At 38.4% G+C, this 16,925-nt stretch overlaps 1 protein-coding gene across 2 annotated transcripts in view; it reads left to right on the top strand.

The window, feature by feature from the left end:
- Positions 1 to 16,925, top strand: part of LOC139126522 (sushi, von Willebrand factor type A, EGF and pentraxin domain-containing protein 1-like) — a 79,080-nt gene that overhangs the window by 21,275 nt on the left and 40,880 nt on the right. For both annotated transcript variants that reach the window (XM_070692574.1, XM_070692575.1), the window contains exons 3-6: positions 8,767 to 9,136; positions 10,528 to 10,656; positions 12,685 to 12,814; positions 13,529 to 13,644. In XM_070692574.1, the coding sequence (XP_070548675.1) occupies positions 8,767 to 9,136; positions 10,528 to 10,656; positions 12,685 to 12,814; positions 13,529 to 13,644 (745 nt within the window). The remainder of the gene's footprint in view (positions 1 to 8,766; positions 9,137 to 10,527; positions 10,657 to 12,684; positions 12,815 to 13,528; positions 13,645 to 16,925) is intronic.

The raw sequence follows: 16,925 nt of genomic DNA, 5'->3' as shown, positions 1-16,925 counted from the left end.
TATTTGTTGGTGCCATGGCATCACCGAATGAGGCATATTAAAATGTAAACTTGATTGATTCCAGTCAGACAATTTAGCGAAATCGTCTCTTCCTGACGTCCGCCGTTTTACTCTGCACAGTGTTCAAAAGATTCTAAATTTACTTGTATTTGTTGTATTATTAAGACTGCAGAGTTGAAACACACAACTAGTGAACAACCTCAACATTCTTTCTTCTATCACTCGGTCTTAAGAAATCGCCTGTAATTTCCAGATGTCAAGTATCTAGAAAAGGACATGCCTGTCGGCGTAACACAGACTTTCTGAGTCTCCAAGGCATTGAGGAACACAATACTTGTGTGTGACGCATAGCCTTGTAGATCAGCGCGGACCCAAAGACACTCCATTTTGTGTAATGAAGAGGTTTGATCTATTTCATATTTCATTCCACTTACAAAGCAGCAATAAGTTTCATTGACATCGTTTATGTATGATGTCTGCGACCGTGAAATTCGTGATCGACACACTTAAAAACACTCCATATGCCTTAATACCTTGCTTACAGGCATATGCACTTTTTTAAATATGAAATAGTACATTGGAACTGAAGCGAGCATTAAACGTACGTGACATTTTCCATGTTTTTGGAAACAAGTCTTAATATCAAACTTGTTCACACGTAGTAGCGATTTCTGGATCAATTTAGAAAATAGAAACCCAGCACGCTTGAACCCGAATCTGAATTGTGACACTGATGCAAAGTTTGTACAACAAAATTGTAATCTTAGACTAGTTTTCCGATGAAATAGAAGTTTATTGAGCCAACTTTATATCATCTTTAAATAGATTTTAGTAACGTGTGTGTATATGTTAAACTGTTCATATGTGTGATGGCTTTTATCTTGGCAAAATTTACCCATTTCCATGACAACACGGACTCACAATGTTTCTAAGACTTCTTTCAACTGTTAGTAGCAGCTAATTCATTCCAAGATTAATCAACAATTGTCCTGGACTAAATGTGATTGAATCCCCTCAGTTTTGAAGTGATTCCAGATAATTTCATTGTGTATTAGTGGCCAGCCTAATTTGATTTGTCAATAACGACAGACGTAAATATTTCAGTACCCGATGCCTTGCTGATGACCTCACAGCCATAAAAGTAATGTTACTACTGAGACTGGATAATTTGTGGTCTTTGTTCGATATTCCTAAAAGCTTTCCTTTGAAAACCGGATAGTGACAATGTCACAATTTCACGATGTATACATTTTGCATCAGATCATCACAAGTGTGTCTCTATGGCATTTCCGTCACAAGTTAATCAAGAAGTAGATTTCACCGAAATATCCAGGTAGTGTCGTCATGAAGCTTGAGTATCATAACAAGGTGCAAAACATACAGAGACTATAGCTGTGTTTTATAGCTGTGCTATGGGGCACAAAAACAAATTGAAATATTATGATGGATATTATCTGTAAGAAAATAATTCCTTTAGGCCCCTACCGCAATTTTTTTTTCTTAGGTAGGATATATAACACTTTAACTATGCTAACCCTAAAACTAACCCTAACCCTAATTCTAAACCCCTCCAAAAGTTGTATTTGATGTGATTCTTCCAAGAAACGTCCGCAATTAAAGTGATTTAGGGGGTGGGGGCCAAAGGAACTCTTGCCATCTGTAAATATACCTTCTACAAATATCGCAATGCAGTAGGGCTGGTGACGACAATTTGAGCTTTAAAAAAAAGGTTAGTATGTTACGTTCGTTTGTATTGTACGTATGACCCGTACGTTTATGTTGACTATGGACTTTGTTGTAGAGAGACACCTCTCTAGCTGTTGCATGTTGCAGCTGTAAATCGACTGTAATGCGCAGACCGGGAGCAATAGCAAGCAAAATTCAGCACAGTTTCTGTAGATTTGTTACTATTAGCGCTGACATTGCTCGGTGGTGATGTTGGTACAGCAAAGATGACAGTTTCTGTAGATTTGTTACTAACAGCGCTGACATTGCTCGGTGGTGATGTTGGTACAGCAAAGATGACAGTTTCTGTAGATTTGTTACTAACAGCGCTGACATTGCTCGGTGGTGACTGGTGATGTTGGTACAGCGAAGATGACAGTTTCTGTAGATTTGTTACTATTAGCGCTAACATTGCTCGGTGATGAGTTGGTACAGCGAAGATGACAGTTTCTGTAGATTTGTTACTAACAGCGCTGACATTGCTCGGTGGTGATGTTGGTACAGCAAAGATGACAGTTTCTGTAGATTTGTTACTAACAGCGCTGACATTGCTCGGTGGTGATGTTGGTACAGCAAAGATGACAGTTTCTGTAGATTTGTTACTAACGGCGGTGACATTGCTCGGTGGTGATGTTGGTACAGCAAAGATGACAGTTTCTGTAGATTTGTTACTAACAGCGCTGACATTGCTCGGTGGTGATGTTGGTACAGCAAAGATGACAGTTTCTGTAGATTTGTTACTAACAGCGCTGACATTGCTCGGTGGTGATGTTGGTACAGCAAAGATGACAGTTTCTGTAGATTTGTTACTATTAGCGCTGACATTGCTCGGTGGTGATGTTGGTACAGCAAAGATGACAGTTTCTGTAGATTTGTTACTATTAGCGCTGACATTGCTCGGTGGTGATGTTGGTACAGCAAAGATGACAGTTTCTGTAGATTTGTTACTAACAGCGCTGACATTGCTCGGTGGTGATGTTGGTACAGCAAAGATGACAGTTTCTGTAGATTTGTTACTAACAGCGCTGACATTGCTCGGTGGTGATGTTGGTACAGCAAAGATGACAGTTTCTGTAGATTTGTTACTAACAGCGCTGACATTGCTCGGTGGTGATGTTGGTACAGCAAAGATGACAGTTTCTGTAGATTTGTTACTAACAGCGCTGACATTGCTCGGTGGTGATGTTGGTACAGCAAAGATGACAGTTTCTGTAGATTTGTTACTATCAGCGCTGACATTGCTCGGTGGTGATGTTGGTACAGCAAAGATGACAGTTTCTGTAGATTTGTTACTAACAGCGCTGACATTGCTCGGTGGTGATGTTGGTACAGCAAAGATGACAGTTTCTGTAGATTTGTTACTAACAGCGCTGACATTGCTCGGTGGTGATGTTGGTACAGCAAAGATGACAGTTTCTGTAGATTTGTTACTATTAGCGCTGACATTGCTCGGTGGTGATGTTGGTACAGCGAAGATGACAGTTTCTGTAGATTTGTTACTAACAGCGCTGACATTGCTCGGTGGTGATGTTGGTACAGCAAAGATGACAGTTTCTGTAGATTTGTTACTAACAGCGCTGACATTGCTCGGTGGTGATGTTGGTACAGCAAAGATGACAGTTTCTGTAGATTTGTTACTAACAGCGCTGACATTGCTCGATGGTGATGTTGGTACAGCAAAGATGACAGTTTCTGTAGATTTGTTACTATTAGCGCTAACATTGCGGTGATGATGTTGGTACAGCGAAGATGACAGTTTCTGTAGAATTTTTACTATTAGCGCTGACATTGCTCGGTGGTGATGTTGGTACAGCAAGATGACAGTTTCTGTAGATTTGTTACTAACAGCGCTGACATTGCTCGGTGGTGATGTTGGTACAGCAAAGATGACAGTTTCTGTAGATTTGTTACTAATAGCGCTAACATTGCTCGGTGGTGATGTTGGTACAGCGAAGATGACAGTTTCTGTAGATTTGTTACTAACAGCGCTGACATTGCTCGGTGGTGATGTTGGTACAGCGAAGATGACAGTTTCTGTAGATTTGTTACTAACAGCGGTGACATTGCTCGGTGGTGATGTTGGTACAGCGAAGATGACAGTTTCTGTAGATTTGTTACTAACAGCGCTGACATTGCTCGATGGTGATGTTGGTACAGCAAAGATGACAGTTTCTGTAGATTTGTTACTATTAGCGCTAACATTGCTCGGTGATGATGTTGGTACAGCGAAGATGACAGTTTCTGTAGATTTGTTACTAACAGCGGTGACATTGCTCGGTGGTGATGTTGGTACAGCGAAGATGACAGTTTCTGTAGATTTGTTACTAACAGCGGTGACATTGCTCGGTGGTGATGTTGGTACAGCGAAGATGACAGTTCTGTAGATTTGTTACTAACAGCGGTGACATTGCTCGGTGGTGATGTTGGTACATCAAAGATGACAGTTTCTGTAGATTTGTTACTAATAGCGGTGACATTGCTCGGTGGTGATGTTGGTACAGCGAAGATGACAGTTTCTGTAGATTTGTTACTAACAGCGGTGACATTGCTCGGTGGTGATGTTGGTACATCAAAGATGACAGTTTCTGTAGATTTGTTACTAACAGCGGTGACATTGCTCGGTGGTGATGTTGGTACAGCGAAGATGACAGTTTCTGTAGATTTGTTACTAACAGCGGTGACATTGCTCGGTGGTGATGTTGGTACAGCGAAGATGACAGTTTCTGTAGATTTGTTACTAACAGCGGTGACATTGCTCGGTGGTGATGTTGGTACAGCAAAGATGACAGTTTCTGTAGATTTGTTACTATTAGCGCTGACATTGCTCGGTGGTGATGTTGGTACAGCAAAGATGACAGTTTCTGTAGATTTGTTACTTTTTTTTGCATGGAAATTCATCTGTGTTGGTAGCAAAATTACAGTCAATTGAACATTTGATCTCACACGCAAGATTTTAGTCACTGAAATTTTCGGTTGCAGCACTTCAACCTTCGTCAGCAGAATAACCCGATCTCAATGTCGTGACCTTTCGGACACGTGACATCAAAATCGGGTCATAGACTTTTGGTAATTTATACCTTCCACTGTCTCTATTAAGGGATGGCTGGTTGACTCGGATATATATCGCCTCCTTGACACCCCTTCGAAGTATCGTGGATCCCAATCAAGAATTTCTACATTTTCCAAGTTCACAAAATGGTCTGGTGATTCAATGTGGATATGTTGGGAAACTTCCGATGTTGTAGACTGGGACGCCGGTGTTCAAGAAATCTGGTTTTTAAAGACTCTCCGTTTCACCGATGTAAAATTGTGTGCAGGGGCCCTTATCGGTCTGACCTTGACACGGAATCATGTAAACAGGACCAGTGATGTCTTTCTTGGCAGTTTTGTCCTTGGGTGCAACCAGTAACTGGCGTAGTGTTTGAGTAGGTTTGAAACAGACCATATGCCGTAGGAGTTGAAAGTCCGTTTTAGGGCCTCTGAAATACCCTTCACATACGGAAGAACAATCTGTCCTTTGCGAACGAAGTCTTTTCGTGCTTTAAAGGTGGTAGCTTTCGGTTTACTCTGTTTACTGACACAATTGAACGTCCATGATGGATACTCACATTTCACGAGAGCCTGCGTGATGAGTAGCTTTTCTTCTACACAATCAGTCACATCAGTAATAACGTACTCTGTCCGATGGAAGAGGTTTTTATCACTCTAAGTTTATGTTGTAACGGGTGATTAGACGTGAAATTCAAATACTGATCTGTATTAGCAGATTTGAGGTAGATTTTAAGATTTATGGAGCAGTCTTCTTGGACTACCAATAAGGTATCCAAGAAAGCAAGAGACCTCTTCTCTTCACCTTCAGTTGTGAATTTAATATCAGGGTCAAGAGTATTCAGATGGTCTGTGAATTCCTGAGCATGACACTTCTTGAGTTTTGTGTGCGTATCATCCACATACCTAAACCACCACAATGGGGGATGAAGCGCAGTGGCGATAGCTATCTGTTCCAGATGTTCCATATACAAATTGCAAACATAGGCGACACAGGTGAACCCATTGTTGCTCCATGAATTTGTAAGTAATATACTCCGTTGTATACAAAATATGTGCAACGTAAGAGACATCCAATAGTTTGACGACTTGAGTTACTGACAGGCGAGTTCTTTTGTCAAGAGTAATGTCTTTCTCCAGTTTATTATGAATGATTCCTAGGGCTTTGTCTACTGGAACCGATGTAAATAGTGCAGTGACGTCATAGGATCGTAATTCTTCATCTTCCTCCACCCGTCTATTTTGCATACATTCGGCAAAATGCTGAGAGTTGACAACATATGATCTGTTTTTCCAACCAAGGGAGACAAAACGTCCGCTACAAGTTTGGCACAATTGTATGTTATGGTACCAACACTGCTCACAATCGGTCTAAGTGGAGTATTTTGTTTACGCACCTTAGGTAAACCATAGAATTTGAACAGTTTTTTCGCCCACTTGTTGATACAGTCCGATGAAATGCTATCCGACTTCCCTGCAACCAATCGCTCTTTTTTGTCCAACAGGCGAGAAAATTTTGTCTGTTGACGTTTCTTTGACAACTCGTGTTCTTTCAGTTGCGACCTCTCTGTACGTGACGTAACTTCGACCATGATGTCATTCGGTAGACCGTTTTTGCCACGTATCAAATTTTCCAAGCGTTGATTTTCCTGGTTTAAGGTGTCTATTTTGTGTACAATTTGACCAACCCGCACATTTAATAAAGTTCTTTCAGCTTTCCTCAGGATATTTCTTGTTTGGTGCCATGAACAGTACTTGAGAGACGTAAACTTACCGGCACGACGTCATTGTGTTTGCAGTGTAACGTGAAACGTAGATGGTTGCGATACCGGGCGATCTTTTTCCCATTTCTTTCCAAAAGTCTGATGTTGTTTAAGCAATCATTGCCATAATCATGTTTGATTTTTGCATGGAAATTCATCTGTGTTGGTAGCCAAATTACAGTCAATTGAACTTTTGATCTCAACACGCTAGATTTTAGTCACTGAAATTTTCGGTTGCAGCACTACAACCTTCGTCAGCAGAATAAAAACCAGATTTCTTGAACACCGGCGTCCCAGCTCTACAACATCGGAAGTTTCCCAACATATCCACATTGAATCACCAGACCATTTTGTGAACTTGGAAAATGTAGAAATTCTTGATAGGGATCCACGATACTTCGAAAGGGGTGTCAAGGAGGCGATATATATCCGAGTCAACCAGCCATCCCTTAATAGAGACAGTGGAAGGTATAAATTACCAAAAGTCTATGACCCGATTTTGATGTCACGTGTCCGAAAGGTCACGACATTGAGATCGGGTTATTCTGCTGACGAAGGTTGCAGTGCTGCAACCGAAAATTTCAGTGACTAAAATCTAGCGTGTTGAGATCAAAAGTTCAATTGACTGTAGATTTGTTACTATTAGCGCTAACATTGCTCGGTGGTGATGTTGGTACAGCAAAGATTACTGTTATTTCACGTATGACATTGACAAGGCAAGAGGCAAAAGCGACAGTAAAAGCATTTTGTTGTCACTCAGCCTGACCCGCAGCTCGTTGGAAGATGCAATACCATATACACTTGTCCAGTAAATTCACAGATTGGTCTAATAATGACATTTACTGAGCGGACAAATCACAGCAAACATAGAAAGGGTTGCGAGCAGATCCCTTGTGTAAATAAGTTCACATTTGTTTGTATTGGATTACATGCTGCTTGCTATTTGATGCGCAGATCGTGAATGTGAAGATGGACAGGTGCTGCTCTGATTGTATGCAGATTAGAATTGATTTACGTGACATATACTTGTAAACGCAAGGTGTATTGGAGATTGCATCTAGATGACCTCCATACTAATCAAACCAATTACACTGCTCGTAACAAAGACAACACCATAGGCGCGTCCATCAGCCAATCACACTATTTAACAAATAAAAGATCGGGCTCACAAAGCCACAAACGGGTATTTAGAAACTTTTATGTTTGTACAGTTCCATGCGGGGAAAGGGGTCGCGAAACTGCTTATCGTACGTGTGCCGTGTAACAGCTGGCAGTGCAATCCCGAAATTACAGGTCTATAAAAATAATCTATTGATGTTAAAAGTAGCCGGGAAAAATGCAAAACAGCCGGGTTATTTACCCGGCACCGGCTCCTAAGGACAACACTGGACTCTGAATCTCAGTAACAATTGTATCAATGAACAGTTTGATCGGTACGTCACGTCAGCTCTCAAAGTCACAAGTCATTTTATTCAAGCAGAAAATAATTTTAGATTCCAAGCTTTCAGACAATTCTGAAACTTTGATGTCCAAGTTGAATGATTTGGAACTAAACGACTCAAAAACTTACATATTTTTATTGAAATGTCGAGTGCGTCATTTGTTATCGTTATTTGTCAATCGACGTAGTTATCCGTATATATTGATTAATTACATGTACAGAAATAAAATTCATATCAATATATCAAGACTTACAGCTGAACATTGGCGCATTCACAACGATCATTCTATTTTGAGCTAGGAACTGAATTATTGGCTTGAAACTCAACGTTACAACCAAACTGCTTTTAAAATTAGAAGTTTCCTCAGGTTCCTTCATCTGAATAAAATTAATTTGTATTTTTTTGGATCCACATCAAAAACCAATTCTTTGAATTTATAACAGCATACCTTGTGGGATTTGACGTCACTGAACTAGTGACAAAAGTGCAGCTAAAGGTAATCAGAACATTAAAATGAAACGTAAATTTTGCCTCGAAAAAGCAACGAAACCTTAAATTTGATTGTACGAATTGGGAGGACATTATTGGGTCAGAAAGACAGAAATTGGGAATGAGTGAACTTTGATAGTAATTGCATACTGTGTCAGAGAAATATACTTTGTGTTACCTTTCATGGAAATCAACCAAATAATTTATATATACGTGTTGGTTTGAGAGATCAGGTGTTCATACCTAGCACTGTTAATAAGGAAATGCAGAACTGAAAAAAATCTCCGCTTTGTCAACAGGGTATAGAACGATTGCAAAATCAGCAGCAGACGACATTCACTGTACCATACATTGACGAAGGCACCGTGGCTGACATTGAATGTAGCGATATCGATTTTCAAAGTGATGATTGGCAGCTGTACTCTCAACCGGAAGTCAAAGTGTCCATGGCGACAGGAAATCAGTGCAAGCCTCTGTCAGTTGATTGTGCTGACGTGTCCCGTTTGAAGTGCAACGAAGATAAAATGGCTAACTTCAAAAATGAGAACCATTTCCCGCCAATTACAGCGATAAAGGTTTGCAGAGTTACATGCGGACACGTTATTAAAGTGTATGCATGTGATTCTGATGGTGAATGGATAGGACCTCGACTACAATGTACTGTACGGGGTAAGTTCACATTTTAGCTATTGATATTTAATGCTATTAGAATTAGACATAGTAAAAGTGCATTCACTTGATTTAAAATCGCCATCATTGTCAACTAGATAATTGCAAATCACCGTCGCTCAAATCTACGCGATTGGATGAAAGTAAAGACTGAATCCTGAATGACAGAATAGCAACAAGTCAGGTGTTATCAGTGTGGTTACTGGAAAGTCGTGTTTTTTATATTTAATTGAAGACAATTGCAGCGGAGAAGGATTTCAGTTCTCGATTTATTACCGTAAAATTCCTCCAAAGTGTATGGTAGGTTAGTATTAATCTGACTACTGAGTGTTCATCAACTATTTCACAACAATTTTCTCCACCAGGCGTTTTCTGTCATTGAAAAGTCATTTTTTGATTGCAATAAACACTAACTTACCAGGTGACTAAAGTTCAATTTTTGTAAATGTAAATTTGACATCTTAATCAGTAATTCCAAAAAGACCACACCGCCCCGTGTGAACTGACTGTACTCAATAGGTAAATTGGAAACTGAAATCAAATGAAAAGATTTTCATGATTCTACTGAATTTGATCTACGGTCATTGTTTTCATGTTGGAACTATTAAATTATTTAGATAGCATCAACAGTTAACGTTCTTCCTGACTGACATCAAATCTACTACATTATCGCAAAAGAAGTGTACGTGTTTGTGATGGATTTTTTCAAGTTAGAATGAATCAAGAGAATTCACGTGTAGCCGTCTGAGTCAAACCATTTCGCTTTTTGCTGTACAACTGTAAGTTGAGGGACGCAGAGTTAGAACAGTGAATCCCCTTCCATGTCATTATTTAAAGTAATGCATAAGTGCTGTTACCCCCGGTCTGTCTCTGTGTCTGTTTGTGTTTCTCTCTCATGTAAACCAAAGCTCTTTTAGCGATTTGACATTGTCGATATAAGCATCTTAACACATTATCTCCACACTTTTATCCATGTGGATGGAAGTGGATCATTGTCTCACGAGTTCAAAGTCAGACCAACAACGTCGAATAAGCTTCCTCTTTTAATTTCACTGTGACTTACTTTTTTTTATAATTGTGGTTATTACTGTTCATTGGCATTGTTGATAGTCATTTTAATGTCGAGAGCAGACGACGAGAATGTCTTTGTTAGCATTCAATATCCATCGTCGTGCATATTCATCGTCCTGCATACTGAAATGTACAACTTTCCTCGGATATTATTATATTGATTTTTAATTTTTTAAGCACTGCCAAAGTCTGTCAAAGACATGAAGAATTGTCTTTTCTAAACACTGATAATCTGATTTCAAGAATTATCAAAAACTATGTCAGATGTGAAAAATTGAACTAGGAAAGTAATATGTTTCATTTTTGTTGCATAATCTAAGAAAATCCAGATAAGAATATTGGAACATTGTCGAGACCGAAACGAGCCGGAGCGAATATACGTAATTTGGCCATTTTGCTGGTCCTGGCGGCGTGTCATATATTTTGCAGACCAGCTTCACAAGAAATCGGTAGGTAATGTTCCACTCCACTAACCGTGTCACAAACAAGACACAGATTAAGGACATTTTATGACCGTTCGTCAACCCATTGAAATATTTGAATACTAAATTCACTGTTTCTATTCTCGAGAACGATACTAACATTGCGTATTAAAGCGATGGTCACAATCCCTCAATGAGAAATAGTTGCCATGTGATGGTAGCTCAGTGGACGGATTTCTATCGGTACACGTACTGGATGCACCCAAATTCAGAGGGTGAATCACCGGAAGAAGTAATCACTGGAGAGCTGCATATTGACACAGTTGAATGTTATCTGTTTGCTAAATGTACGACCAAAATAAGAGAGTGCTTACATATCAGTGGTGATAAAGCACTTTCCTAAATAAAGGATGATTTAGGTGGCGACCTTCAAGATTACCGTGAACATCGCAACCTTTGGGAAAGGTTATCTTATTTCATGATCTTAATTGGCGGCACAGAGAAAAATCCAGTTCGTAGTTCACAAGGGGACAGTAAAACATGCATTGGAGTATCATCAATGGAAGTAAAGTGACTTATTCACAAGAATTTATTATTTTCACACAGTAGGTGTCACTTGGACGGCCAAGTGATTGGCCTTATTCTGGCTGTAATATAGTAACTGTTTTCTTGATTTTAAGAAATGTGTTTATCAAAGAGAGCGTAGGCAAAGCATTCACTGTCAAACATATATTGCAATATTTTCCTCGAATTTAGTTTTCTCCTTGACGAATTTGCTGAAATATAGGAATATGGAATGTTGAACGTTTAAAAGCAAACGCTTTATTTCCATTATCTAAGAATGCCTACTGCAGTAAGAACATTGCATTATGATTAACACTGTCGTGGGAGTTCTTAAGATTGATCCGTAATTGGTTTCAATGATTTTTGAAAGGAAAGATATGAGAAGGCTGGTATCATCTATGTCCGTACGTCTTGCTTCACTTTGCATTACACTGTGTTTGTGATTTCCTTGGTCATGTCATTTGTATGACACTCTATTTAATTTGTACAGTATTTGTAACAATTTGTCGATAAATTTGATTTGGACAGGGAAGAATTACTGCAATTTTCTAGTTTTTACGTCAATAGTTGCCTTTGTTGCCATAAAGCCATTTGACACGTGACGTCAGATTATCAATTGACCTCCTAACATCAGTGATATAGTAAAATACATACAGAGTCCCTAGAGAAATAAAGATGGTTTTGCTCGTAATGTTTCATTGGAGTATTTTTTGGTCAATGTTTTCATAGTTAAGCAGAGCATCTAGTAGACTCAAAGATCATCTGTCCCTTTCAGTTTCATTAACAAAACTCCAATGTACATCAGATGGACAACTCCGCTGCCGTCCTTTATATTTCCATATTTCTAAAATCCAAAATAATATGACTTTGTGATAACAGTTTGGGTATATCCGACGGAAAGATATCGCCACACTTTCACTTTCATTACTTGCCTAACTTCGGGGAAATAGTTTTAGCATTTGTTAGCCTTGTAAAAATTTGTTGACGTATGAACAATATCACCGGTAGTAGTTGTGCTAAAAATGTGACTGTTTAATTTAGAAAAGGAGACCAAACCTATCTCTCTTACTTCAGCTTTGAGTAGTTTTCAACGTGTACCTCTGAGTTCACAGACGTTTGTTGGAACCCTTTAACCAGACAACTTGACATTTACATGCAGCACAGCGCTTTAAAACAGCCTTTGCCCAAGAGTGTCATTACACTTTAAAGCTTGTACTTGAAGAATCAATACAGGCGTTATCTTGTAAGATCAAGGACTTATCTTGCCTGAGTACTTGACCATCATCCTGATATCAGAGTGTTTAATGTTTAAGTAACGATCCATAGTTATATTTACAGAAAGGTCAAATCTGGTGGTAAGTTGTGAACGACCAGAACATACTCGTGCATTTGTAGATATGTGATCATATGGAATATGCAATGCAGTAAATGTCTAACATTATCAGCATAGACGACTAAATACTTCTTTATTGTCTTATATTTCATGTCAAGTCATCGCCAAACCTGTCATAGAAAACTGTCCAACTAACATTACGGTGACGTCAAGGCCTTTAGGGAGATCGGCAATTGTCAATTGGGAAACCCCGTCTGCATATGACAGTACAGGTGCTGAACTGAATTTGTAAGTACACAGATTAAAATCAACTCCTGTGTAGACATTTCTTACGTTGATAGATATTTTCAACTTATTTAATTCATTGTGTATTAATTCCTATTAATTCATGGTCAGCTCATAATTAGTCAATGAAATAGGATCATACTCAAGGCCAGTCTAATTATTGTGCATTTTGTGTGTGTCGGGGGTGGCACAGCGGTTTAATTACATAACAGAATTATTCTTTCTCTTAGATGTAACTATTTAATATTCGTAGTGCTGTGTTTCACTGCAGCATTACGTCACAGAACCATTTCTAGTCATCTCTTCAAACAAGTCAATGGTAAATCTCTTGAAATGTTACAATCTAAAAGTATACGAATGAAGATATCAGAGCTTTGTACGTCTGGTTTTTCGATTAAATTTAATCTGAGAGTGCAAGCTCCCCTTAGCGGTAAAACACTAATTCTGATATTATTTCTTTAATAATCCTAACTTACTTTTATCATTTATTCAATACTTATAAATGACGTGCCTTAAAATTTTAGCAATTCGAACTTATCAAAGCGACTTTGATGAAAATAAGTGTGTATTTTATGACAATTTAATGGCATTTACAAACTTTTCCTGCAATACCAGGAAAAAAATCGTTAAATGCGAGAGCACTTTTTAACCAAACCTTTGTCGACACATACCATAATTTGCATAATTCACATATCAATAATTTCTTCTTCCTTTTAGGAAAAATGGAGGTTCATCCCCTGGTTCACAAATTATCGGTCGCTCAACAATTCACTACATCGCTGTTGACAAATATGGTAACGTAGCGACGTGTAGCTTCACTGTTAGCGTACTCGGTAAGTCTGCTGTTACTCTGCTATGATGTGCCGGACCGCCATACTGGCTGTAATGATCTCAAACTAAACACTGCAATGTCCGTCAATATCACAACGGCTTAAAGTTTTTGAGTTGATCGAATCCCTACTTATCAAAAGACACCCATTCGTTACAAAATTAAACATAACAGTATATTAATAACTTTAAATAATATTCTATACCACTTCATTGCAGATCCCCAAAGGTTTAAATATGTATTCGCGAGTAATATAAAATAATTCGCGTATAGGAAACACATTGCAAGCCCGACTTTATCAGTTTATTCCATTGGCTGATCAATGAGTTTGTTACACGTTTCATCTGGTTTGCGATATGTAGTTTATACGAAACCAATCGTGATGTTTTCTACTTTATATAAACCTTTGTTAGTATATTTGTTAAAAAAAACGTGTGATGTAGATTAACCATCTTAGTCATCATGTCGCCAGCCTTATTAATTATTATTAATTAATCCTAATTTATACAACGTTAATTATATCCTTTCTTTCCATAAATTGTCTGCAAATTTCGTCGGTTTCGGATGAATGAGTTATTGATATCTGATTGTCCATGACTCCATTAGTAATTAAAATTTAAAAACAGCAACTTATTCTGAGGGAGTTAAGCAGTCACATTTCCGTAGCTAAAGGTATTCTCTATCGCTGACACTTTGATACATACACTTCGATACATACACTTCGATACATACACTTTGATACATACACTTTGATACATACACTGTACCTAATTGTGGACTGCGTGGCGAGATTCCGCTTTTTTAAGGTAAATCGAAATGTTTTAAAAATGTCCCCAAGCAAATTTAAATTATTCTCTTTCGTATTCAAGGATGAACATCAGGTCACCTTACAATGTTTGGAATTTGAGAAAAAATTCCTAAAATTATCCGTTTCATTGAAAGTCAAAGTGGCTGTTATCCCTATGTCACTCGATACGGAAAATTACATTTTCGATTTTCAAAAAAACAATATAAGGTGAAATATTCATTTACTCCACAGGGTCATCACAAGTAGCTTACCAGAAAGTTTGAGTGTCCAAAAAACTTCCCCCTAGGCGCACTTTGTGTTAATATCGGTTGAATGGGTTACAAACGAGCGTCTTTGTTTTGTTTGTTTGTTTGTTTGTTGTTTGTTTGTTTGTCTTTTTGTCTGTTTGTCTGTGTCTGTTTGCCTTTCGTGTCTTTGTCTGTCTGTTTCTTTGTTTATTTGTTTAAACGTAAAAGTTCAAAGATTCACTTTTATCTTTACAAAGAGAGACATGTTTATCTCGTATTCGGAAACTTTAGAATAAAGACGAATGAGAGAAGTAACACTGAGATATTTGTGCATCGACAGCCCCTCCCCCCTCTACTGTATCACACATTGTGCATCGACAGCCCCCTCTACTGTATCACACATTGTGCATCGACAGCCCCCCTCTACTGTATCACACATTGTGCATCGACAGCCCCCCCCCTTCTGTATCACACATTGTGCATCGACAGCCCCCTCTACTGTATCACACATTGTGCATCAACAGCCCCCCTCTACTGTACACACATTGTGCATCGACAGCCCCCCCCCTTCTGTATCACACATTGTGCATCGACAGCCCTCTCTACTGTATCACACATTGTGCATCGACAGCCCCCTCTACTGTATCACACATTGTGCATCGACAGCCCCCTCTACTGTATCACACAAAGTCAATGTCATCACTTACTAAACTGAAATGAGTCTACGATATGAAAGCAACGTCTTTGGATCGTTGTGACACACAACATAAAATTGGCCCTGGGAAGATAAGCATCTTTACTGAAGCTTACCAGGCTACCCTCGTTAAACAAGGTTTAATAAAATAATAAATAAAATAAAACATTCGAAAGCTAATCCATGTAATGGTCTTTTCTGGAGTGTTTCTCGAGTTTATGGTTCCACAAAATATGACTTCACCTTACTCTTTTATACGTCTGACCGACACTTGGCCCTCTGAAACTTTATTTAAGAAAAAGTATTCATTTATTTCAATGAATTTGTTTCATGTATGGCGACTTTGGTTAACAGTGTCCACATTTATCTTTCAGTTTCTATGGTTACCGGCATTAATCTCATTTTATTCGACCAGTTCATACGCTTTAGATGAGATTTAATTTGATGTTACGATTGCAAAAATCGCATGGCAATGCAAGATTTATTCCCGTCCAAGACGTTGCTTGGTAATGAAATCAGATAGTGTATGCTAAATTTTCCATCATAGCCATTTGAACCCACACTAGATATGGACCGGAATTTTAAGTAGGAATACTATTTCCTAGTACGCTGTGAGTGTGAGAACAGATCACCAGCATGACATTGATTTGTTCCAACTCTTTATATTGTCGAGCGAGTGAATTTTTTTTTTTACGTTTGAGTAATTAATGCGTGCATTTTATTTGACGAAAGTGAGGTCGCGTACTGTGACGCCAGAACTATAGTGCGAGCAAACATCACACTTCAAAGTGAACTACTTTTGTGCAGTCCCCGTCGGGGAAAGATATGTAAAAATAGACCAAAGCAAGGTTTGGCATGGTTATTTTCACTCGCAAGTAATTAATACACAATATACTTAGAGGTATGGCAGTGAGACGAAACTATTTATTCGTTTAAGAAAGTTTCACACAGGAATTGATGAAAATAATGAGGAATATATTTTTTAGAATTAGAATGATATACATGTATAACTAAAGTCATTTATGACAACCGTGTTTTCGACAATCAAATGCAATATTGCCATATTTGCATAGTATTAAACGGATGTGAGAAAAATTGCTCTTTCCGTTGACTTTGTTTCTATAGAAATGATCGCAAAGAAAACCTAGTGTGACGATTATGTATATATACAGCACAGCTAAACGTGACATTCAAATCGCAGAAAACACAAGGCATCTATGCTTGTTCATTAAGTAAAATTTACATGCCTGTATACGATGCCAGGGAATTAATGCGAAAAGTTGGCAGAAAAATGCAAGGTTTTCGTTTTCCATACATATTCTCTTATGTCAACGTAAGTCACTATAAGCTTAGAAGAAAGTTTAAACTTTAAAATAAAAAATGTATCATTCACTGAATCGTTGCTACAGTCCTCTTATTGATCAATCGAAATCCGGAACTCCACATTCCAACATTGCACGCATGAAATCAGTTTTACAGGTTGTTGATCGATTTTATTGAATTTTTCAACATTCGGCGCCATGATAGAGCTTTGGTCGATACGGGCAGAGCTTATT

This window comes from Ptychodera flava (genome assembly GCF_041260155.1).
Source record: "Ptychodera flava strain L36383 chromosome 3 unlocalized genomic scaffold, AS_Pfla_20210202 Scaffold_27__1_contigs__length_13241970_pilon, whole genome shotgun sequence".
In the NCBI taxonomy this organism is placed as follows: domain Eukaryota; kingdom Metazoa; phylum Hemichordata; class Enteropneusta; family Ptychoderidae; genus Ptychodera; species Ptychodera flava.
The sequence above is the reverse complement of the archived record's forward strand: the minus strand, read 5'-3'. Positions and strand labels throughout refer to the sequence as shown.